Below are 24,591 nucleotides of genomic sequence, written 5' to 3' on the forward strand. Positions count from 1 at the left end.
AATAGAACTTAAGCAAGCAATACAGAGAACAAGATAAATAAGATCAATAGCATAAAACCCTTATAAAATACCATTACTGATGCAGAGCTGAGAAACCCTAATTAAATCATAATTACTTTAATCAGCAAGGCTAGAATTGGGCAGCAAACAAAAGGTGAAATGGGCCCCCCAAATGAAAGACCAAGAGAAGCTTCAAAGAAGAGAGATTTACACTCAATTTTTGCTTTAAAGGAGATATTTTTTGCTATCCTTTCTCAATTATCAAAGAAAAAGAGTCTCCATTTCACAAACTATCCATGAAAGAAACTGATTAAGTCATATGTCTGTCCAAAATACATACACTGCATCTTCTGCAATAATTTTAATTTGCAATCATTGAATACAGTTTACTATCATCAAAGCAAAACATCTAAAATAACTACATCAAATACAAACTACTGCTGTTTTTAAAAAGTGTATCTGGAAAGAAGTTACATAGACATCAATACCTAAGTTATACAAGAATGTGTTTGATTCACATCTGAGCATACTAAGAGAGTTTCAATGTTAAAAATAGCATTCGCTGTGAATACAACTTGCTTTACTTATCTATAAAGGTGGATTAATTAAGTTGAGCCAATTCAAAGTTTTATAACAGGAGACATAAACCTAGTGGTTCAATATAGGGAATGGGGAGTAGAAATATACCAGTTCAGTATGCAGATCTGACCTGTCTCTGAAGGATGTTACAAAAACAGAAAGATGCCTTGTATTCCCATTTTGATAAGTTAAATTGTGTTGAACTGGGGTAACAAAAATCAAGTCTCTGGAACCAGTCAAAAATGGGTGCAGAAGTGGGAAAATCTGCCACACATTTCATAGACTTCACCTGCTAAACTCAAAATAGATTTCCACAATATGAAATGTATGAAAAAATATTTTTCCGGACCTGCTCCAGAGGCAGCAGTTCTTCTTTCAGAAGTTCCATTTTTTGCATTAATTCCCTCTCCCTCCTTGTCTGGTGATCTTCTAAGTGAAGTGCTGTAAACAACTTGTGGACCATAGACTTGATGTCATCCATCTCCAGTTTATGTTCTGTGCTCATTTGATCTGAAAGAAAGAAAGAAACTGGAACCACTATACCAGCGCAGCTTTGGGGAGGCCTGAAATTCCATACCTTTTCAGGGATATGGGCAATGGGCAGGTACAATGGACCCGCCACTTACATGAGGGTTTGATTCCGGGAGTCTCTGTGCAAAGGCAAAATCACCAAAGTCAGGAACCCCATGCGCTATGAACAGAGGGCTGTTTACTGGTCTCTGGGAAGGAGATGTTAGCAGTGGCGTAGCGTGGGTTGTCAGCACCCGGGGCAAGGCAAGTAATTTGCGCCCCCTAACCCGTGGATTTGCGCCCCCTAACCCTAACCCCCAGATGCTGCGCCCGGTGCAGCCGGCCCCCCCTGCACCCTCCACGCTACGCCACTGGATGTTATTTTTTTAAAATAATGTTTATTAAGAGTTTAAAAATTACAAAAAGAAAAAAAGAGTTAAACAAAGCAATACAATACATAAAAAATAAAAAACACTGCTTATCTTAACAAAACAAAAACAAGAACAAAAACAGAATCAATTAAAAACACATCCCATATTTCCATATCTTGTCTTTCATTTACTTGTTTCGACGACCTCCTCACACCTCCCTTTTTTGTATTCTAGTTCAGTTAGCTATTTCAGCAAATACTTTCCTTCTTTCTCAGTTTTGTCCTATAATTTATCTTAACACAATCTAACCTTGTTTTTTCCCCCCTTTAACCCATTAACAGTCTATTTTTACTTAATTCTTTATAACATTTCTGCTAAAGCCATATAACTTCATTCCAGCATCCTTCTAACATTCATTAATTTTACAGTGTTTCTGTAAATAGTCTTTAAATTTTTTCCAGTATTCTTCCACCGACTCTTCTCCCTGGTCTCGGATTCTGCCAGTCATTTCCGCCAGTTCCATGTAGTCCATCAGCTTAATCTGCCATTCTTCCCGGGTGGGTAAATCTTGTGTCTTCCAATACTTTGCGATAAGTATTCTTGCTGCTGTTGTAGCATACATAAAGAAAGTTCTATCCTTCTTCAATTGGCCAACCATGCCCAGGAGAAAGGCCTCTGGTTTCTTCAGGAAGGTATATTTAAATACCTTTTTCATTTCATTATAGACAATCTCCCAGAATGTCTTAATCGTTGGGCACGTCCACCAAAGGTGAAAGAATGTACCTTCAGTCTCATTACATTTCCAACATTTATTATCAGGCAGATGGTAAATTTTTGCAAGCTTGACTAGTGTCACGTACCACCTATAAATCATTTTCATTAAATTCTCTCTTAAGGCATTACATGCCGTAAACTTCATACCTGTGGTCCATAACTGTTCCCAGTCAGCCATCATGATGTTGTGTCCAACATCTTGTGCCCATTTAATCATAGATGATTTCACAGTTTCATCCTGAGTGTTCCATTTCAACAGCAAGTTATACATTCTTGATAAATTCTTAATTTTGGGGTCTAACAATTCTGTTTCCAATTTTGATTTTTCCACCTGGAAGCCAAGTTTTTTATCCAAATTATATGCCTCCAGCTACGCCACTGGATGTTAGGCCCCTGGGATGCTCCCAGAGACTGGTAAGCAACTCTTCACATCGCCTTTATTTACTCTCCCCCACACACACACCTTGCCTAAGGTTGCGATCTATGTAAAGTGAGCATAAATTGCAGGGACACTGTATTTTCTCCTGCAGGCTGCCTTGAGCTGCCAAGCATTTCCTGCTATTTCTTTTTCTCCCACTTCACCTCTTATTCAAGCTCACAATAATGCAAATGAATCAGGGCTATGCAAGAACAAGAACACTTGCATGCATTTCAATAGGCACCATTTATTTCAAGAGACAGAATTTAAATTAAGGTTGGGGGTTTGCAAAAGGAAGGAACAGCTCTATCATCCCAGTCATTTAAAGCATGGAACAAAAAGTCAGTTTTGACTGCTTGTGATTTAAGGTTGCAATCTTCCTATTCACAGTTACCTGGGAGTAAGTCCCATTGAACTCAATGGGGCTAACTTCTGAGCAAACATGAAGCTTCTATTTTTGAAGGAATGGATTTTAAATATATTAAATATGTCTCCAGATGATTTCACGTTGGTCATGGAATTGTGTACCTTTCAGTGGAGGATGAACACTGTATTCTGCACCATTGATGACAAGTTTGAAATCATTCATCAAAAGAACCTCCATCAACGTTGAAGAAGAAATCATGCTGCCATCTGTAGGGAGAAAGCAAATACCTCAATACTAGCAATAAAATGCTTCATTAAGTAATGAAGCACCAGTACTGTGTTGATCACAGATAATGAAGTTCAATACAGGCAAGGATTACTACAGCAACAATTACTGAGTTAGGTTGTTTCTATGCTAGGCCCATGTTTTGTCACTTCCTGTTTCTTGTCACATCTAGTGAAACTCAAAACGTGACATGACATCAAGGCAATGGAAGCTTTCCTCCCAGGACTAATCTAGGAGGAAGATGGTTGCAATCGTCACTGAAATCACAGCATGGAGAGAAAGGGTTAACCCTGCTTCCCAAAATCTACTTTTCCAATCCTGCCATTTACCTGGAAAAAACAAGAGAAGCTACCATGCATCCATGCACACCATTAGTGTGATCTACACTTTGGTCCGAAGATTCTGAAAGTTAGTAAGCCAAGAATCACCACCTATGTGCTCGCATCTAGATTAGAACCACTGTATCCACCCACATATGGATTAATTCTGAACACATACTCTAAGAAAAGCCTATCTTCTTCCCAATGTAATACTTTTGGGAGCAGCATTTTGCTTTGGGGCTCCTGACCAATGTGGCCAGGGTTCGGGAAGAGCTATACCTCAATGGCAGAGCATGTATTTCGGCTCCCATTGGTCCCAGGTTCAAACTCTGGCATCGTCAGGTACAGCTGAGAGACTCTTGCCTGAAACTCTGGAAAGCCACTGCCAATAAGCATAGACAATACTGATAAAGATAGATCAATGGTTTGACTCAGTAGAATAAGTCAGCTTCCTATGGTTTTATCAAACCAAGGAACAGTGTAGTGATTGCCTGCACACTCTCCCTGCTTCCCTCTTCCTGTGCACCACATGGTCAGAGCTGTTTACCATAATTTGCTATCATCCTGTCATTTGCAGGTTATGGCAAGTGGCTTTCCGTCATAGATCCTTCTCGCTATCAGACTGCTTTAAACAGAGATTTATTTTCTTTAACAATATTGATATACCCCTTGATTGTAAGGAAACCTCCAAGCAGTTTAAAGAATATAAAATAAAACATTAAAATTATTGATAAAAGCAGATATATTAAAACCTTTTGGCTTGTAACTTCTACATGTCTGGATGGCCTAAAATAAAGATGTTTTAAACCAGGTGCTGAAAAGAGCATAGTGAAGGACCCTACCAAAGATGCCAGATGGAACTGGGGGACCTTCTACATTCAAAGCATGTGTTCTAGCACTGAGCTGGTCATTCATCCAAAAGGTGCAACGTCAGTGCACTAATGTTTCTTTAAAGCTAGCATAACAAGAGGCTCTGACAAAACATATTACTACTAGCTTGGAACATGGCCTGCTTCTCTGTCTTATCTCTGACTCAAAGTAATGTGCTGTTAGCAAAGGCATACTGGCATATCCTAACTGGAATTCTGTCATCTGGGCTCATGCTGGGCTTCTGATTACAGTAGCAATGAACCAAGTACAGCAGCTTTCTTCTCCACCCGCTCTTTTGGGGATGCAATCTGGCCCAGTATAATTTATCAAAGGAGGGAAGGGCGGGGAAACATTAAATATTTATATGAAATATTATTCTCGCTGCTTTGTTTTGCTATTAACTTTTATGGGTCGGCTACCAGGCATTCTACAAATAAATAAAAAATGCAACAACACAAAAATGCCGATTTAAGAAATGTTAAGTGCAAGTGAGATTCAGTATTCTCATATAAACATAATTTAGGTTTGGGGAAAGAAATCCAGGAGGGGTGGTATCTTTAAAAGGAAATATTTCTCTGAAAGCACTGCACACAGACTCTTTTGCACTTGTTGCAATGGTAAATTCACATCACCCTAGAGATTAAAAGATAGAGGAGAACAAATACTGGAGTCTCTCTAGTACATTTCTTAACTGTAACTGTCGTCTGCAAGATAATTTTCTATTTAATGTTGCATAGAGTGAAGTCTGGTTGGTGGTTATCTCAGCTTATGCAAAGATGCAGAATGGAAACGCTGCAAGTGTTTTGGGAATGATAACATCAGAAGTCTGATAATCTCTTCAGTTATAGATTGCTGACAAGGATATTACTAAAGTATGTTATTGATCTGACCATCAGCATAATAAGGTTTTCAGTTCTATGATTCCAGGCAACAAGCCAAGAATTCTCTCCCATTTGGTTACATCTATGACAACTTTTTAAAAAGTGAGTAATTGTAATAGAACTAATAGTATGATTGGCTATATTCACTCATTTAAAAAGTTAGTAATACCTATCCAAAAAATGAAGAGGCTTCAATTAGTGACACCATTAAAAGAGATAAAAGTCAACCATCAACATCTTGCCTGGTTTGCATATAACACCAAGTGATGGTTTGTTTAGCCAATGTGTGGGGTTTTTTAATGTCTCAACACAGCCCAAACGAACTAACTATGATTTGTTTTCTGGAGACGAAATCACATCCTCTGTTGAGATGTTGGCAGGAGCCCAACAATGCCAATCCCTGATGCTAGTCCTGGTTATTGCTAGCCCAAGATTGTTCAGACTTCAGCCTTGTTTGAGCTTTCCTTTCCCCCCCTGGAACCTCAAGATGTACCAATCAGAGCCAGGTGCAAAAGACATTAAGAGTCAGAATTAAACACCAGGGGGCCTTTGAGCAAATTCTGAGCCTCACAATTTGTTTTCAGTCCAAGAACTGAACTGAACTCATATTCTTCCTTTCAAACAGAGGTCCACTCCTGCCTAGCTATCTTAATCTCAGAAGCCTAAAATAGGTGGGAAAAGACATTTTGCTGTTGCTATTGTTAAGCAACAGCATCTGTCTCCTGAGAAATCTCTATGTGGGACATGAAGCTACAGTTAGAACTGGATATGGAACAATTGATTGGTTCAAAATTGGGAAAGGAGTACGACAAGATTGTATATTGTCTCCCTGCTTATTTAACTTATATGCAGAATTCATCACGCGAAAGGCTGGGCTGGATGAATCCCAAGCCAGAATTAAGATTGCCGGAAGAAACATCAACAACCTCAGATATGCAGATGACACAACCTTGATGGCAGAAAGTGAGGAGGAATTAAAGAACCTTCTAATGAGGGTGAAAGAGGAGAGCACAAAATATGTCTGAAGCTCAACATCAAAAAAACTAAGATCATGGCCACTGGTCCCATCACCTCCTGGCAAATAGAAGGGGAAGTAATGGAGGCAGTGAGAGATTTTACTTTCTTGGGTTCCATGATCACTGCAGATGGTGACAGAAGTCACAAAATTAAAAGACGCCTGCTTCTTGGGAGAAAAGCAATGGCAAACCTAGACAGCATCTTAAAAAGTAGAGACATCATCTTTCCAACAAAGGTCCATATAGTTAAAGCTATGGTTTTCCCAGTAGTGATGTATGGAAGTGAGAGCTGGACCATAAAGAAGGCTGATCACTGAAGAATGGATGCTTTTGAATTATGGTACTGGAGGAGACTCTTGAGAGTCCCATTAAATGCAAGAAGACAAAACCTATCCATTCTTAAGGAAATCAGCCCTGAGTGCTCACTGGAAGGACAGATCCTGAAGCTGAGGCTCCAATACTTTGGCCACCTCATGAGAAGAGAAGACTCCCTGGAAAAGACCCTGATGTTGGGAAAGATTGAGGGCACAAGGAGAAGGGGACGACAGAGGACGAGATGGTTGGACAGTGTTCTCAAAGCTACCAACATGAGTTTGACCAAACTGCAGGAGGCAGTGGAAGACAGGAGTGCCTGGCGTGCTCTGGTCCATGGGGTCACGAAGAGTCGGACACGACTAAACAACAAACAACAAAAACTGTTAAGCAACTGAGCATCAGAAATCTTTATGGAACTACTGGAGATCAGCAACAGAGATCTACCAGTTTACTTTCTGCCCACTCTTGTGCTAGACATCTCATTGAAGGGGAAACCTCCACACCCCCAAAGTAGTACAGTTAACAAAAATTTCCAAAAGTCAAAGTCTGCTTTGCATGTATAGGAGCTGGAACAGAATGTCCTTTACTTTCAAGGTGACAGTGGTGTTAGTACCTGCTGTGAAGACTTCTACCTTTTCAATGGCATTATCCTCTCTCTGTATGTCCTGCAAGAAGGCTCCCACAGTCATCAGCATCGGCTTGACTGTAAACTGGCAGCGTTCCTTTCTTGAGGGTAATGTCAGAGTTATCGCAGGCAATCCATGTTTATAATGTACAGTTACTTCTGTGGGAGAAAAGGGCATTTTAATTGATTTATCACTTAAACTTTTTTTTTTAAAAAAATGATGACAACAGAGTAACTTACAAGCACATATTGAAAAGCTTGGGGAAAACAAAGACATGACACACCTGACTATATGCTGCCACATATACTCTGCACTGAAGATCTTGAAGAAAGGATGTGATAAAAACTAAACAAATACGTACATATTAAATAGAAGGTCCAAAAGTGGAATGGTTAGCTACTAAGTGTATATGATATGATAGAAGGCCTCACTCCAGAATCCTGTATATCTACATTACAGGATATGAAGAACTGAAAGTGGTTGAAGGAAAGGCACTCTCTGCAGTAGAGGCCATACAGAGTTTAAAGGAGGAATATGCTACTGAAATTCTGCACCCCCCCTCCCCGCCAGAATTCATGGAGAATTTAGTGCTTCTGCTTGGGGTGCAATGGGCTCCAAAGAGACCCGGGATTTAAAGAACCTGTGAGACTTGTTAACTATCAAGCCCCAACACTACTGATCTTTGCCACACCTGCGCCAAGATCAGCAAATGCAGCACCACTCACTATTCCTAGGAGTTCAAAATACACGAGCATCTCATGACACACGAGGAGGATACTATTATATGATTTGGGGTGGGGTGGGCAAAATACTAAGAAGTCCGAAGCACTGGAGGGATATATGTTGACCTAAAATTTTGAAGACTTTCAATCGTCCAGAATAAAAACAGAGTAATTCTTGGATATGCATGCACCCAGACACTGTGAACGATGTCATCACTTGATATGAGAACAGTAACTGATAAGAAAGCTTACCATCAGATGGCACTAGTGTGCTATAAAGTGCTCTTCTGTGATGTCTTAGATTTCCAGTTTGTCTTAGGCAAAGCATCTGTAAAGAAGATTGATTAGATGTCAAGAGTTCTCAGCTGAATACATTCAATGTAAGGGCTGCTTCTCATACCTAAGTTTCCTCACGAAGAGCCCACTGGGAGAAAAAGACAAGATATTTATTGAGTATCTCCAGTTTAGACCCAAGTCTGTCCAGATTTTAGATAATATATACAATGCACAGGCATAGGCATGGGCATGGGCAAGGATTCAATTATATTGTTGTCAACAACAATACTACAAACTCTAAAGATGAAAAACTCTTAAATGACTTTTGTCCACAAGGCTGTGAAGACTCCTGAAAAGTAATCTAAAAGAAGTGGGAACAGTTCCCTGACTGCGATGTGCTAAAATATCAGGCAAAGTTATTACCACTGACAAAATGGCACAGAAAACACACAATTCTTAAATAGGAATATAAGATATTTAAATTCAGGAGAAAAATGGTGTTAATAACAAATTCCAAAACATGCAAAAAACACTGTGCAAGACCCTGTAGTGAATAATTATATGTGCTTTAAAAAGAAATACCTGAGCCAAACTAAGCTAAAAATTTGAAATAAACTTGCATAAACAAGCTATGAATTTCAGCTCCCAGCAGTTGGTTTTTCTTATGAAAAGCAACTTTGGTGCCAAGTCATTTTGAGTGATATATATAGGCAGGAAAAAGGCAAATGCGTAACATTATCCCCACCAACATTTACTACTCCAAATCTCTGCAAGCTTTTCCTCTCATGGTGTTTCAAACATCAGCAAACAAACTGCACTACAGCAAAATGCTGCTGAACTTGTTGGGACTGCAGAAGTGGAAGGCCAAAAACTATATGTGCAATTTTGAAAGTGCTCTCTAATCACTACTGATGAAGATTCCCTATTTCATGCAATGCACACAAACACAATTCACAGGTTATCCTGTTAAGAGTTCCACAATGCCACCTCACATCTTCAGCAACATAGGAGAAGACACTCTTTGACCAACCTGTTAAAAAATGCTAGCCGTTCTGTTCTGCACTCTCACTACACTGGATACAGGTGAATCCTTCTAGTCCACCTTACTATACAGGTAAACATGCATGCCCTTTTGGGTGGGAAAATGGTAGCAGAGAAAAGTAGATGGCTGAGGTCATCCTGGTATCTGCGAAACTGACATAGCTTTCTTTGAACATAATCAACTTTCATGGGAAGGCAGGGAAAGCGAACTTAAGAAAGCCTACAATGTTAAATGATAAGGTTCTCAATACTTCCATTCAGAGGATTTATTAAAAAAACATGAAAAATGCTATTTAAATGTGTATAAATATATGGAAAAAACCACATTAGGTAATATACAGCAATTCTTGTACAAGGTTGGTGACACAAAAACACGGCGAGGTGAAAATGCTACTTTAAATCCACCCTCTCCACTGCAAATTAATGCTAAAGTTATGACACACAGATGGATGCCAACAAACTATGACACACAAGCATTTCTAATTGGCAGTCTGGACTTTCACATGCACCCCCATGGGGCAAAAGTGGTTCACAAGGGATGATATGATCCCATGAGAAATTGATTACCAGACAGACACGCAGAGGAGGTCATTCATGTAACTGGGTTTGACATTGAGACAAGAATTTCAAATGAATAACCTTAACACTGATGCACGCTGCACTAAAAAATTAGAAATCTTGGCATGAAGGACTACTTTTATTCCTGTTTCTTAATATATCTATCACAACCAGCACAGCTATATGGATACACAAAGGAGAACCTGGTCTCTCAAGCAGCCATAACTACTACGGATGTGGGTACTATCATGGTATAGGTGCTTAAAATAGTAAAAAGCTTTTGTGTTGATTGTTAAGAAATGCACATATAGCAACTTTGGTTAGAATAGTTACCTTACAAAAACAATAATAATCAAAAGTGAACACCTCAAATTTGAGAATGAGTCTGTTTTGAAGCAAGACAAACAGAATAGAACAAACTAGGAAATTACCAAAAACAAGGAAAGTCTGCTTTATTCCTGCCTTAAAGGAAATGTTTACTTCTACCAATGACCCATTATTTCTGCTTTCAGTCAATATCCAATTATTTGTGGTTCTGGTTACTATACCCTGCTGCCAAATTCTAGTAGAGTTTTATTTCATTATGCTAAAAGAGTTCTAGCCAAATTTCTGAGTAATAACCTTGTCTCCATGTAATCAATTTAATACTCTCATTTGCTTTTGAAATTGCCCAAGTGCTTGCGAGGGCCACCCCTATTCTTTGCTTGTAAAATAACTTATGAACGTTAACCCACACACACACACAGCACATTTGCTGCTTCATCATCTCAAATTTGATTTACAACCCCCAATACAAATGAATTGTGAAGCAATAAAAAGGTTGCTGCGGATGCTAGAAATTGAGTGCAAGCAAGTAGCAGTCGGCTAAGCAATCAGGCACTGCAACTATTTATCATGCCAACTGCTTGGTTAATGGGAAATGCTGTTTGGTATACAGGGGCTTGGCAGATAAACTGAGGCTAACGGTGAACAGTGCCAATGCTTGCTCAACACAATCAATCTGCCAAGAGCATATTGGATTATGATATACACGAACTCCCAATGTTTACCATACAGTGCTTACTACTATAGTAGATTAAGGGATAGGCGATGACAGAAAGAGCCACCGGTCTCCTTTAGTTCATTTAATTAGGTTTTCCAATAGTCACAGTGCATAAATAGTAGGATCATCAGAAAGTCTTTGCCCTTCTTCAGTACTGTTATGTACTGAAGTTCTCACCCTGGGCCAGCAGGGGGATACTGTAGATAGTTTTTACTCAGGTCCACATATGCAAATAAGGGATCGAAAGTGACGTTCAGTGATTGGATAGTTACAGAAAGTTGTTACAGTTACTTTGTACAGGAGCTCTATATAAGCAGGCTGGCTGAACCCTTCAGTTCAGTTCTGTTCTGGCCTGTGAATAAACAAGAGCTGTTTGAAGAATCGCTGTGTCGTCTGATATGTTCACCCACAACTTAACAAGTACATTTGCCACCAATGTCTTAGGGGGCAGGGGAGGGAGCTATCCATCTCTGGTTAATACCATTGCATGATCAATTTGGGCTCCAAAGAAGCAAGAACCTGTGTTGCACACAAATTTTGTTCTACGAAAAGGATCCACATCCTTCTACAACCTGCTGTGTCCTGTATCCAGCATTGGTGCATTATGTAGCAACATGAAAATTAACTCTTTCAGTGGTGGTGTTCTTGAATGTGGAACACCCTCTCCTTGGAAGTCAGGCTGTTTGCAGGCTTTTGGTGCATGCTCAAAACTTATTTTCCTAACCCTTAAAGATTTTAATGGAACCATCCACAGGAATGAATTTTAACTGGCTTGAGTATTGGTTTTATCTGCTCTTGTTGTGTATTATTATATTCTGTGAACATTTATTGTTTTTATACATTTGTAACCCACCCTGGGATCAAGAATGATGGAGAACATTCCTGCCCAGTGATTTTTTGGTTGATTCAATCTTTAGTGAATTTATGGTATGATCGTGTTTCCGCTAAATCACAGGAAAAGTTTCTACTTAGTTTATTATAGTACATTTTTTTAATAAAAAAATATTATTTGGTTATGTACTGTACAGAAAGTGCTTATGAAAATATTACTTAGGATACTGTCAGAATTTAATCCCCCCCATGGGGTAGCCATGTTAGTCTGCTACACAAAACAACAACAACGAAGAGTCTTGTGGCACCTTGAAAGGTAGCAAATTTATTGTGGTAAGGGCTTTTATGGGAATTGACAGATGCATGTACTGTTATCCTAAGATACAGGTATTTACACAAAGTATTTTTTGGGGGGGGGGTAGGGGTGTAAATAATTGGGTCAGATAAAAACAAAATGCAAAAGGTACAGGTAGCAATAGTAACAATACTCACTGGCAAAAGTTGTTGATAATAGACATCCTGGTACTCATAAGCTAATTTACACATGTAGAGTAATAATAATAAAAAACAACCTTTGAGCCAGTTCAAGCTACAGTTCATAGAATTTGATCTCTTGCTGAATTGTAATTCAGCAGTTTCAGGTTGCAGTTTCCCTCTGAAGTTTCTTTGTTCACATAAGAACACATACAGGGTGTCCTGGGAGAATGAAGTGTTGCTTCACTACTTTTTATTTAGTATTGTCATTTCTTATGTCAGATCTGTGTCCATTTATAATTTTCATTAGCGCTTGTTTGTTTGACTATTAACAATGCTCTTCTGCATTCTACATAGGTTGAAGTTTCTTGTTTAAAAACATGACTAACAAAACTACAGCAGCCTGCAATTACATGTTGAACTGCTGCTCAGATAAATGAGTGTGTGCTGGGAGCCAAGCTTTCTGCAATTGGAGGAAATAAAAATTAATCTCACACTCAAGGCAGGAGTGACATGATTCAAGAGCTGAAGATTGATCTGGAATGAGCCTCTACAGATTGCAAGAAAAACCCAAACAGAGCATTTTGGCTAATGTATCAAACAAGAGCATGGTAGGATACCAGTTTTATCAGTGATTACCGCTGAGTTTGCCTATAAAATACCAGTTTGTCTTGGAAAATATGAGTTCTCTAGTATGGAAGTTGAAATTGTTACAGTTCTGATTCAACCATCTAAGGACTTGTTTCATGGGCTTGTAATTTAAAGCCTCTATAGAGGCTGTAAGATGCAACAAGCAGGATCTATTCTCTTAATTTTAGAACAATTTAAACTTTGTATCTAATTGTTACATATTGCTTTTATTGACCAGCATTATTTTTTATTAAAATACATTCGTTTCATTTTTTTGAACTGATGATTACAGTTCTGGAATTGAAAGATTAAAAACAAACAAACCTGAATGATAAATTAAAAACAAATAAGTTCGCCAGAAGTGGCTTAGTCATGCTGGCCACATGACCCGGAAGCTGTCTGCGGACAAACGCCAGCTCCCTCGGCCTACAGAGTGAGATGAGCACACAACTCCAGAGTCGTCCGCGACTGGACCTAACGGTCAGGCGTATGTTTACCTTTACCTTTACTCCATTTGAAAGCATTCTACACTGTTTTCTATTTCATTACATCGTTACAATATAGCTAAGAATATTATCAACATCATGATGCACAATGACGGCAGTAGTGGAATGACTCATACATACAACTTCAGCCTATGATGGAGGGGTTCAGAGCCTTAACACCCCAAGATGGTCTTGCTTCCCATAGTCACAATTTTGGATTCAAGGCAAAATTAAGCATGGTTCCAGTTCCGCCTGCTTCTAGCCCAGCTCTCACACACAACCCTGGCTAATGTCCTTCTCAGGTGAAGGAGGGGTGAGGGAGAGGGTCCACTCCTTTGCCCTCTGGCACAGAACGACCTCCTTTGCCATACTAATGATCATACTTAGGTGGCAACTATGATCCTTGTATGGCTAATTCAACAATGGAATCCTCCATTAGATTTTAACCCTTGCTCAATTCAGGGGGGTTAGAAGGTATTTAAGCACCATATAGACTTAGCCCCCCCATCAAACTCACAACACTATCAAGAATTCAGCAAAATTACCTCAACTAGTGGTGCCTGCATATAAGAGGCAACAAAAGCAATAGTGGGAAAATAATGATTGAAATCTGACAAGTATTCTGCTGAAATACAGGCTATAACAATTCCATTGGTAAAACCTCTACAAGCTCACTATCTTGCCCTCAGAGAAATCAAAGAGAAGAAAAGCTGTATGGGTGGTTAAAACCAGTTTAAATAATGCATGACATAATTCATCACGCTAAGTAAATATGGGCTTAGTTCCAAAAATTCCACTAAACAAGTAAAGTCCCTTCTGATTACACAGCAGGCTCTTTGGATCCAAGCCACTGGGTTGTTGTTCTTACTGCCCCTTTTAAAAATTCTTCAGGTTTCAGCAGGATATCTGTACAATGGATATCGAACAAACTTTTTCATTTCTTAGAAGAAATAAAAAAAAATCCTTCCAGTAGCACCTTTAAGACCAACTAAGTTAGTTCTTGGTATGAGCTTTCGTGTGCAAGCACACTTCTTCAGATACACTGAAACAGAAGTTGCCAGATCCTTCTATATAGTGAGAAGGTGGGGAGGGGTATTACTCAGAAGGGTGGTGGGAATGGGAGATTGGCAGATAGCTGAGATGAGCCTGCTGACGACTCTTAACGACTGTAATAGGTCTTACAGGAAAAGGCAAGGGGTGAGAAGGTGAGAAATGGCTTAGTCATGTATAATGGGATAAGAATCCAATGTCTTTGTTCAAACCAGGTCTCTCCATGGTTTTAAGTTTGGTAATGAGTTGCAATTTGGTAATGAGTTGCAATCGTCAGCAGGCTCATCTCAGCTATTTCGTCAGCAGGCTCATCTCAGCTATCTGCCAATCTCCCATTCCCACCACCCTTCTGAGTAATACCCCTCCCCACCTTCTCACTATATAGAAGGATCTGGCAACTTCTGTTTCAGTGTATCTGAAGAAGTGTGCTTGCACACGAAAGCTCATACCAAGAACTAACTTAGTTGGTCTTAAAGGTGCTACTGGAAGGATTTTTTTTTTTATTTTGACTATGGCAGACCAACACGGCTACCTATCTGTAACTGATTTCTTAGAAGGATTGTGGGAGTCATAAAGCCACGGCGAAGGCTTGTAATATTGCAGGGTGCCCCCTGACCTCGGCTGACCAGCACTCTGAGCTTTACAATGTATTGGAATGTAATGACCTTATATGGTTTGTGGGGGGGGGGCAATAAAAGCCTTGACCGGATGAGGTAACGTGAGACATTGGCAAACAGCCATGCGGCTGGAGAGAGACAAAGGATAATAATAAAAAAAGCTGGAGGAGGAGAGGGAAGTTCGAAAGGAGCTGCTCATACCATCCTGAAAATATTGCTGGCTCTCTGTGTCTTTATTTTATGCTAAACTCCGCCACTTGTAACGGCTGGCTCCGACAAAGGATGTTTTATATAAATGAAGGTTTTATATCAGGAAAGTTTCCCCATAGCATGTCTATAAAGAATGAGGCTAACACTGCTATACAGGCAAGAAAATCCAGAAAAAGATTACAGCCAAACCCTTCAAGAACACTGAAGGCACTTCCTAGAATGAAGGCTTCTTGTTTTATGTTGTTAAATAGTTTGCTTTTAACTTTTATTAACTTTGAAGCAGCTGTCCTTTCTTAGAAGGAAGCTGCAATTGTACCTAGGTACAGTAATCCAGAGGCACAAACCTTAGGGGTGAAACTGTAGGAGAGCCACATTTATGCAAACAACAACAACCCTCATACGTTTCCTTGCTCAAGGTAATTTCAGCATTTTTTTGTTTATACCCCTTTAAAACACACACACACATGTGCAATGTTAAATACTGAATTCTGGCAGAATTCATGAAGGGGGAAACATTTCAGCAAGCAAGGAGTTGCACAGAACCCAGTGCAAGCTTCCTACAAGCTACTCCAAAAGCATTTACCCTAATTCAAATATTTTCCATGAAACAATGAGTACAGAATATCCATCAGAACAAATAACTCCATATCCTCACTACATGAAGGATAAGCAATTAAGTTTGTTAATATTTGTTTTACCATTTGCCTCACTCATTTTTCTCCCAATCTCATCATCAGACTGACACATTCCATGGATCACTTCAATATCATGTCCCTTCTAGCCTACTAGCATAATTTCTGAATAGGCTTTAAATTACTCTTGGTATTTTATAGGTTTCAGTACAGTATTGGACATTTCAAAGACTGATTGGATTCCCTTCAAAGTAACGATTGCTAGACACATTTTATGTCTCAATTTTTAAGTCTACCTTCATTCTCTAGCAATAAAAGCCTGGTACTTTGACCGAAGAAAATCCTTTTTGAAAGGCAATGGATAAAATGAAGTCTGATCATACTCTAAAATCTGTTTAGACCCCAAATATCTGAAAAACTGCCTCCATCCCTAATTACCTTCTTTGGTGTTAAACTCAGCAGAGTGGGCTCGCTTGGTACTTCTGCCGCCCTCAGAAGTGCAACATCTATACTGCAGGAGGAAATAATCAGAACTAAACCCATAATAGTTGTTTATAAATATTTATTGGAGTGTTATAAATGGGATGATTACAATCTGAGAGACAAATGGAATAAAGAGTTAACGTGTTCCATTCAGCTCAAAGTTGCTTTAGCACAGGGCCAGCCCAACCATGAGGGAAGGTGGGGCAACCATATCAGATGGCAGAATTCACAGGGGCAAAAGATCCTCCAAGGAATGCATCAACTGCTGCTGCTGCCAACTTCTTGGAGGCTGAATCTGGCCATCTCTACAGCAGCCTCTAGGCAAATAGGAGGTGCTGCTGGTCTCCTCCCCTGGTTGTTCCTGATCTGGATCTTCACTCACCCCTTCTTCCCATGTATGGGATAGGCGCCATTTTGTGCTTCGCCTCAGGTGCCAAAATGTATTGGGCTGGCCCTCTGCTTTAGCATCTATACAGAGTGTATCTTTAGATTAAAGACTGAGATTGAATCAACAAAAACACAGCATTTTTATAGGTATCTGACATTGAAGTCTGAGAGAGAGGGAGCAGAGGTAAGGGGAGGAATATTTCCACAAACCCCACTACAGTGGTACCTCGGGTTAAGTACTTAATTTGTTCCGGAGGTCTGTTTTTAACCTGAAACTGTTCTTAACCTGAAGCAACTCTTTAGCTAATGAGGCCTCCCGCTGCTGTTGCGCCGCCGGAGCATGATTTCTGTTCTTATCCTGAAGCAAAGTTCTTAACCCGAGGTAATATTTCTGGGTTAGCGGAGTCGGTAACCTGAAGCGTATGTAACCTGAGGTACCACTGTACATAATTTGCTTCTCAGTTACCCAGTGATGTTTGAATATGAGTCCTTCTGCCTAATACCTGGTCTTAACACAATTGGTTTGTGGTAGGGAGAAAGCCCCATTGGTCTCTTTAGGATTGCAGCCTCAGTGGTCTTTAATCTAAATGCTTCAAATTCATAGGGGCTGCTGGGAGAATCCTAGCTCCTTTCTCACATTTTATTCTGCTCTGGTTGCAGGCAGTGAATAAACTGATTGCTGTGGAAGTACAACAGAAGCCAAATTCTCTCTCCCCGGCCCTCCTACAATTCCTTTATTCTCTACAAAGACACATTGGCAATGGCCTAAGATTTTGACTTTGGTGCAAGCAACCCTTGAGAGAAAGGTGGGGTAATTAAAGGATGGCTTAACTTGTTCACTGATTTCAATGGGTCTGCTCTGAGTATGGCTAACATTGGATGTTGCCCATAGTATTGGGTATAATAAAGTAAGGTTAAAACAAAAAAAGATAAAGGACCCCTGGGCAGTTAAGTCCAGACAATAGGGTTGTGGCACTCATCTCATTTAAGGCCGAGGGAGGTGGTGTTTGTCCATGGACAGCTTTCCGATTCATGTGGCCAGCATGACTAAACCACTTCTGGCGCAACGGAACACCGTGACGGAAACCAGAGAGCATGGAAACACCGTTTACCTTCACACCGCAGAAATACCTATTTATCTACCTGCACTGACTTGCTTTCAAACTGCTAGTTTGGCAGGAGCTGGGACAAAGCAACGGGAGCTCACCCCATTGTGGGGATTCAAACCGCTGACCTTCTGATCGGCAAGCCCAAGAGGCTCAGCGGTTTAGACAACAGTGTCAGCTGCGTCTCTGTATAATCAAGTATAAACAAGTTGACTAGTTAGCACCTTGATTAAACTGGCTATAATGCTGAATAGAATTTGCTTGTCATTCTGTAGCATTTCCACACACACCCAACAAAACCTACCAGTTTTGAAAGTAATGTAATGAAATACATTCCATCACTGTTGAAGTTATACATCTGTCACCAATGTACCTGCCAAAAGCACAGTTCTGTTGGCAGATCAAATTGTTAGAAGCAATTGCAAAACAGTATTGCCAGTTCTTATTTACTTCCATCAAACTCAAGTTTTAAGTCTAATTGTTGTAGGCATTTGCCTCTCCTGACCTCTGCATTCAATCCTTCGTTTGCAGTTTTCCAAGTTAAATGTCAGTGACAATGAAATCAGCACACAAACCTTGTTCTTAACACCCTCTTTCAGCAAGGGTGAGCAAACTATGCGGCATTTCAAAGTATTTGTCGCTTAGGTACATTTTCGCCTTACGCTTCATATACATTATCAGAGTGACTTACCCCCCTTCCAAAAAAGCAGCACCTCTACATAAGCAGAATGCAAACAAAACAGATCAACAGGATAAAAAAAATCCTTCCAGTAGCACCTTTAAGACCAACTAAGTTAGTTCTTGGTATGAGCTTTCGTGTGCAAGCACACTTCTTCGTGTGCTTGCACACGAAAGCTCATACCAAGAACTAACTTAGTTGGTCTTAAAGGTGCTACTGGAAGGATTTTTTTTATTTTGACTATGGCAGACCAACACGGCTACCTATCTGTAACTAGATCAACAGGAGTTAAAGGCTGCCACATAATCCTTTCTGGGGTGAGCATTGGAAAACTGGGGCACCACCAATGAAAAGGCCCTCTCACCGGGAGTAACAAGCACCTTAGATGGTAGGAAAATCTCAAAGCAGAGCAAAGCATATATGGGGACAGCGATCCTGAAGATACACCAAGACCTGAAGGGCTTTCAAAAGGTACTTTAAAAACTGGGTCTAGAAACTATAAAGCCTGGTCCCAATAAGCAGTCTAGCAGATCTATTCTGCTATGACATATACTATTTCTTGGGCATTCACAACACCAAGGAATAGTACAGTTCAAGCCAGAACTGGTCAGAAGGAGCGGTAAATGCTTGGGCACCTACAATGATATCATAGGACGCAAATTTGGATTATCCACTCATTTTCTCCTCGATCCTTTTGTTAGTTAGAAAGACACTAGCAGTGGCTCTTTTGATATTTTTCAGCTTAAGTTATTCTTTCTTAGGGATTGTACAGTGGTTGCAACCTTATCCCAAAAGGATCCAGATTGCAATCATCCACCCGGGGCAAGGAAATTGCATTTTCCCAGATCTAAAATTGCAAAATGCAGCTGCGGGTAAAATGAAACTTTTGCCCAGCCAATAAAAGCTGCTTGCAGTTGTGAGTACGTATTATCAGATTGTGGCTCTGTACTCCAACAACTCCCTATGAAATGGCACCAATACACCACTAGAGCTGATGCCTCAAGAGTCCCTTCCTATTATACATGCTGTTTTTGAGAAATGAAATGCCATCTCGTCTCTTTAAGACAAATCAGAAGACTGTACACTGCAAAAATAGTCCTCAGGGAGGGAGGACCCATACCAAGGTTTTAAATTAAAGCAGGAAAGGAAGAACAAGAAGCTAACACTCAGCAGGTTTTATTGATTGCAGTACAGCCAAACTGTTGATTTCTGCCTGATTACAATGCAGAACACAGTGAATACAGGACCAGTATGAGGTGAGCCCAAAGAGGAGAGCACAGTAATGGCAACACACAAACATCTCCCAAAAAAAGTATCGACGGTTTGCCAACATCCACTTTATTAACTGCTCAATTAGCATGCAAGGACCAATCTAGAGCATCAATAAACCACATGTCCCAATCGAAAACTCAGCGCGCTTGTTTTCCATTACAAAACTCCTCTTACACTTTGAATTAATTGAAATTCAACAAAAAGACTTAAAAAGGGAGAAAATGGGTATCGAGGACAGGAAGCAGCAGTTTACATAATTTAAGATATCTGTTGTAGCAAAACATTAAAATTCCCAAAGCGGCTCTTATTGGCAAATGAGCAAATGCTCCCTTCAGTTTTGTTGGAAATGAAAGGGAGCACCTTGCTGATATGCTTAAGTGAAAGTGTGTACGACAAGCACGGCTAAGCAAATAATTAAAAAAGGAAATGAGTCTTTTTAAAATAATAAAAAAATATAAGGCTACAGATGAGAAAAATATGGCACTGATCTACAAAAGAGATTTATAATCTACAGTCATACTTTGTGTTGTGTTCCGCTCTTGTTATGGACTTTCAGCTTACGAACGTGGTTCGCCACCCGCACATGCACAGAAGCAACCTACGCGCTTCACGCATGAGCGATATGTTCACCTCACACATGCACATCAGCGCTTGATCACTTCGCACACATGCGCAGAAGAGGAGCTCTAGTTGCGGACTTTTCGGGGTGCGAATGGCACCCCAAAACAGATTAAGTCTGCAACTAGAGGTACCACTGTACTGAAATTTCCATGGGAGAAGTATGTTTCATTACCATCTCCAACAGTGCTATAATACCTACTTTATTTAAAAAGGCTTTAAAAAAATTATGCCCAAAGTGCCAAGAATTCCACTATTATAATTATTCAGAATTGCAGTTGAAAACTACATTTGATTTTAAATAATTATAGCATACCAAGCCTTAGACTTTATCAACAAGAATGCCCAGCTGAATTTGCAGGAATAACACGCCTGCAATGGTAGTGCTGGTGTTGTTCATGCTTTGCTGTTGATCTGCAATGAGCCTCTGGACTGAAGACACAGGATGAAGAAAACAATCTGATGCTGAATTATGTCTTAATCCTGTGCAACTTATTTTATGAAATAAAATCTTCATCTGACTCTCTGCCTTCTCTTTTGAAGTACTATACATCTTTTGTGCCTACTTGTAGATGACTAGAACTCTTAGATTGCACTATTTCATAAAGCCACCAATGGCAAAAGCATTATTAGAAAACACAAGTTCCAAGGCAACTTTACTAGCGAGACAGTTTTACTGCCCACTCTTTTAAGTTCCCCAAGGACACACAAGGAGATTAAATAGAGCTCAAGGAAGCCAGTAATTCCTCTCAGAAGTTTCCAGCTTCCCCTATATTCTTTACTGCATTTTTTAAAAAAAATAGTGCCTTTCATATAATGTATATTTATATATACATAAAAAACAAAACAAAAAAACCCCAAAACAGTTTTGAGTTGAGCTTGGAAAATCTGCATTCCCAAGTGCAGAATATATAACAGGTTTATCTGTGCTATAATTTCTGAAAAAACAAAAACAAAAAACTTGAGCAGAATATTCCATAGGATATCTATCTGGCCATGAGTTGAGGAGCTATCTGGGGGATACCAGGGATTGAATCTTGGACCTAGTACATACAAAGCATTTGATCCACCACTTAGCTTCAGCTGTGCATAAAATGGAAGTCACTTACCAGTAGAGCGTCCGTTCACATTAGGAACTGGGCAAACATTCAAAGCAGGAGCAGTCAACTAGGTAAGCATCTCTGCACGAATGCCGGCAAGCTGAACACAATCAGGTTCAGTCTTACTTGAAGGGGCTACCGTTTAGATCCCACCTGCTCTCTACCTAGTACTCTGCTGCTGTCAACACTATTTCCTTCCAACCTGGGAAAGAATGCCTGGAAAATGAGGCTTATTTGGTTAGCTGTATTTCTTCAGTCTTAAGCTAGACATTAAATATGCCCACTTGGCTCATTAAGCTGCTTTAAACTCTGGAGGAAAATTAATGCCTGTTGACAGCATGCTGTGAAAAAAATAAAAGGTAATGAAGGTATATAACTGCATGCAACAGCATTCTTACAAAAGAGCTTGTGGTGGTTCTTGCTTCCTTCCAAGTTTCTAATGCCAAGAAAGACCCCATACTAGCCAGAAAGTTTATCTGAGTTACAAACGCCTCTCTTACATTAACCACTCTCTTACATTAACACAAAGAGAGTGAGTCTCAAATGCAATTTAAGCTTCAATATAAACCAATATGAGAATGCATTGGTTATTGTGGATGTAAATGTTCCATCCTTCCCCAGTCTTTGACTCTAAGAAGAATAAGGTGCAGATGAGGCCTTCTGAGCTTGAGCGATAGAGTACAACCATTTCATCTTTTGAATGGAGGGAAGGATTATCATATGAAATAGTATTGGAGAAACAAAGAATCATTACTGCTTTAAAATTGATAAGCTGAAAATCACCACAACGGCTCACTCTCCTGCACAGGTAGTATTCATAACATATGCCTCTGGATTTTATTGTTTCTACAGGAAGCCTCATTCTCATAATATTGAGATGAGTGCATTAATTTATGAAGTGGGACGTAGTGGGAAGCAGCTGCAAACGAAACTACAATCCCTGAACTCGTTAGATTGCAAGTGAAGTCCTGAACTACACATATCTACATCTACAAGTGGGACTTTGTTTATCCGGTTGTAAGTTGTTTCGACTTGCCTTTGACAAGAAAAAGTGACCAATAAATTTAATTAATGAATAATAATCATACATCTTTCCTGCTCCCATCCAGACCACACCACATGATGTTTATAATCATATCCTACGACAGAGCTACATTTCTTCCAGTTCCTCACATAGGTGTCTTGGTTCTTCTCCACTGGTAGAGGAGTCAGTAGATTTGGGAGTTTGGGCTGTTTTAAGTGGCCACAAGGCTACTTTCACTATTAGCACAACCACACAGTTAATTTATTTCTTAATTATCACTGCCTTTTCTGAACGGGAAGGCCAGAAAAGGAAGCAATTATAGCCGTTAGAGGAATGAAGTGATAATAACCACATCAACTGTTTATGCTAAATGTGTGGGGGGGGGGTGAGGAATATTGTGACTAAAAATATATATTTGCCTCTACCCTAATTTGTATTATATGAACTAGAAAAATAGTTACCTTTCCATTATACTTAACAAAACATTCTAATGATGGATGAATGCACACCTGCTGATAGCTAGTTGATTATGTAGAAAATGTCTTCATATTCACACACAGAGGAAATCTTAAACATAAAAAATACAGCTATCTTCTTCATAACTTATCCAGTAGGGTATTATTGCACTTGGGAGTAATTTAAGATGGGAGGAGGTCTAGAAAGGAGGGAAGACAGGGGTATCAATTCATTATACTTTTCAGTCCTAGGAAAGCCTGTATGATAGCAGAAACCATAATATCTGTCTCTTAGCAAGCACTTTTCTTTTGGAATGAGGGATGGGAATGCAGAAAGAAATTCATTATATCAAGTTTAATGCAAGTATTGCATGACAGCTATAAAAGATGACATGGTTTGGCCATTCTATGGAGTGCCTTTTACAGGAGCACAGAATCCTAAGAACCTCTATATTTGGCTGGCAAGCCTTATAATACAAAGCTGACAAAAATCTGCTAACACTTCCAGAGAAGTAGGTCAAAAAGTAAGCATTAAAGTAGAACCAGTCAGTATTTATATATGAACAATGATGTAATATTCAAAGATAGTGAATTGGCATTATACTTTAAAATGACTCAATCATTTTATGGACCCTCTGTGTTAAATTTCACTTAATTTGAGATTGTTTGGTTTTTTTATTTAGCATTTACTGTATTTGTGTTTTAAATTATGGAAGCTTCTTCATATGGCCCCTTGGAGGCTGTGAGGCAGGGAAGACATTTTCTCAATAAATAATAATAGCAATAATATATGCAACATACTTTGGACAACAAGGTTTTAAGGCAGCCCCAGTCTTTCAGCATTAGCCTGATGATTCTCTAGCACACACAGTTCATTATTTTTCATTACAGCAACTCAAGTGTAACTTAGGTAACAAATTATTACAGACACAGAGAAACCATTGTACAGCATCTACACTGATAAGATCAAATATTCTCCAAGGGGAATGGGAAAGTATAAGATGGCTTACTGCTCATTTCTCATTCAATTTCCTGTGTACCTTATAAAGGAATTTGTGCTTATCACCCAGAAAGGGGTTAAAAATCTCATTCTGCATTCAGATTTGTAAGACTGCACTGATTGATCAGACTTTTACAGTAGCCTTTCAACTTCCATCTGCTACTACCTGTTAATAATATAGGGTAGTAGCAGATGGAAGTTGAGAGTCACAGACTAGAGCAAACATGAATCAAAACAGACAAAAATGTCCAGAGAGATAACTACATCTATAACAGCTGCTGTTTGGCTGCAAGTTACATACAGCCACGAATAACTCAATTAAACAGATGTGTTTAGGAAGAGTTATTTTTCTGCTCTTCTGCTGGTTTATACAAAGATACTGCAATGATACCCATTTCCCTGCCACATAAGTGGCCACCTCTGCTCTTGATTCTGCTCAAACTTGCAAGTATTTCATATAATTTCACATGCTCTAGTAACCTTGCATCTTAATTACTGTAAGACTCTCTACATAAGGCTACCATTGAAGACAGTCTATCCTACAGCTTGTGCAGACTGTGGTTGTGA

At 39.5% G+C, this 24,591-nt stretch overlaps 1 protein-coding gene across 4 annotated transcripts in view; it reads right to left on the bottom strand.

Moving 5' to 3' along the window:
• The window catches only part of MCUB (mitochondrial calcium uniporter dominant negative subunit beta), a 62,105-nt gene that overhangs the window by 6,954 nt on the left and 30,560 nt on the right, over positions 1-24,591 (bottom strand). For 3 of the 4 annotated variants that reach the window (XM_081020391.1, XM_081020394.1, XM_081020392.1), the window contains exons 2-5: positions 8,307-8,382; positions 7,320-7,490; positions 3,181-3,285; positions 929-1,089 (exon numbers count right to left, since the gene is read on the bottom strand). In XM_081020391.1, the coding sequence (XP_080876517.1) occupies positions 929-1,089; positions 3,181-3,285; positions 7,320-7,490; positions 8,307-8,382 (513 nt within the window). The remainder of the gene's footprint in view (positions 1-928; positions 1,090-3,180; positions 3,286-7,319; positions 7,491-8,306; positions 8,383-24,591) is intronic. The other variant, XM_081020393.1, reaches the window with a different exon arrangement.

The sequence above is a fragment of the Podarcis pityusensis genome (assembly GCF_964106645.2).
Source record: "Podarcis pityusensis genome assembly, chromosome: 9".
NCBI lineage: Eukaryota > Metazoa > Chordata > Lepidosauria > Squamata > Lacertidae > Podarcis > Podarcis pityusensis.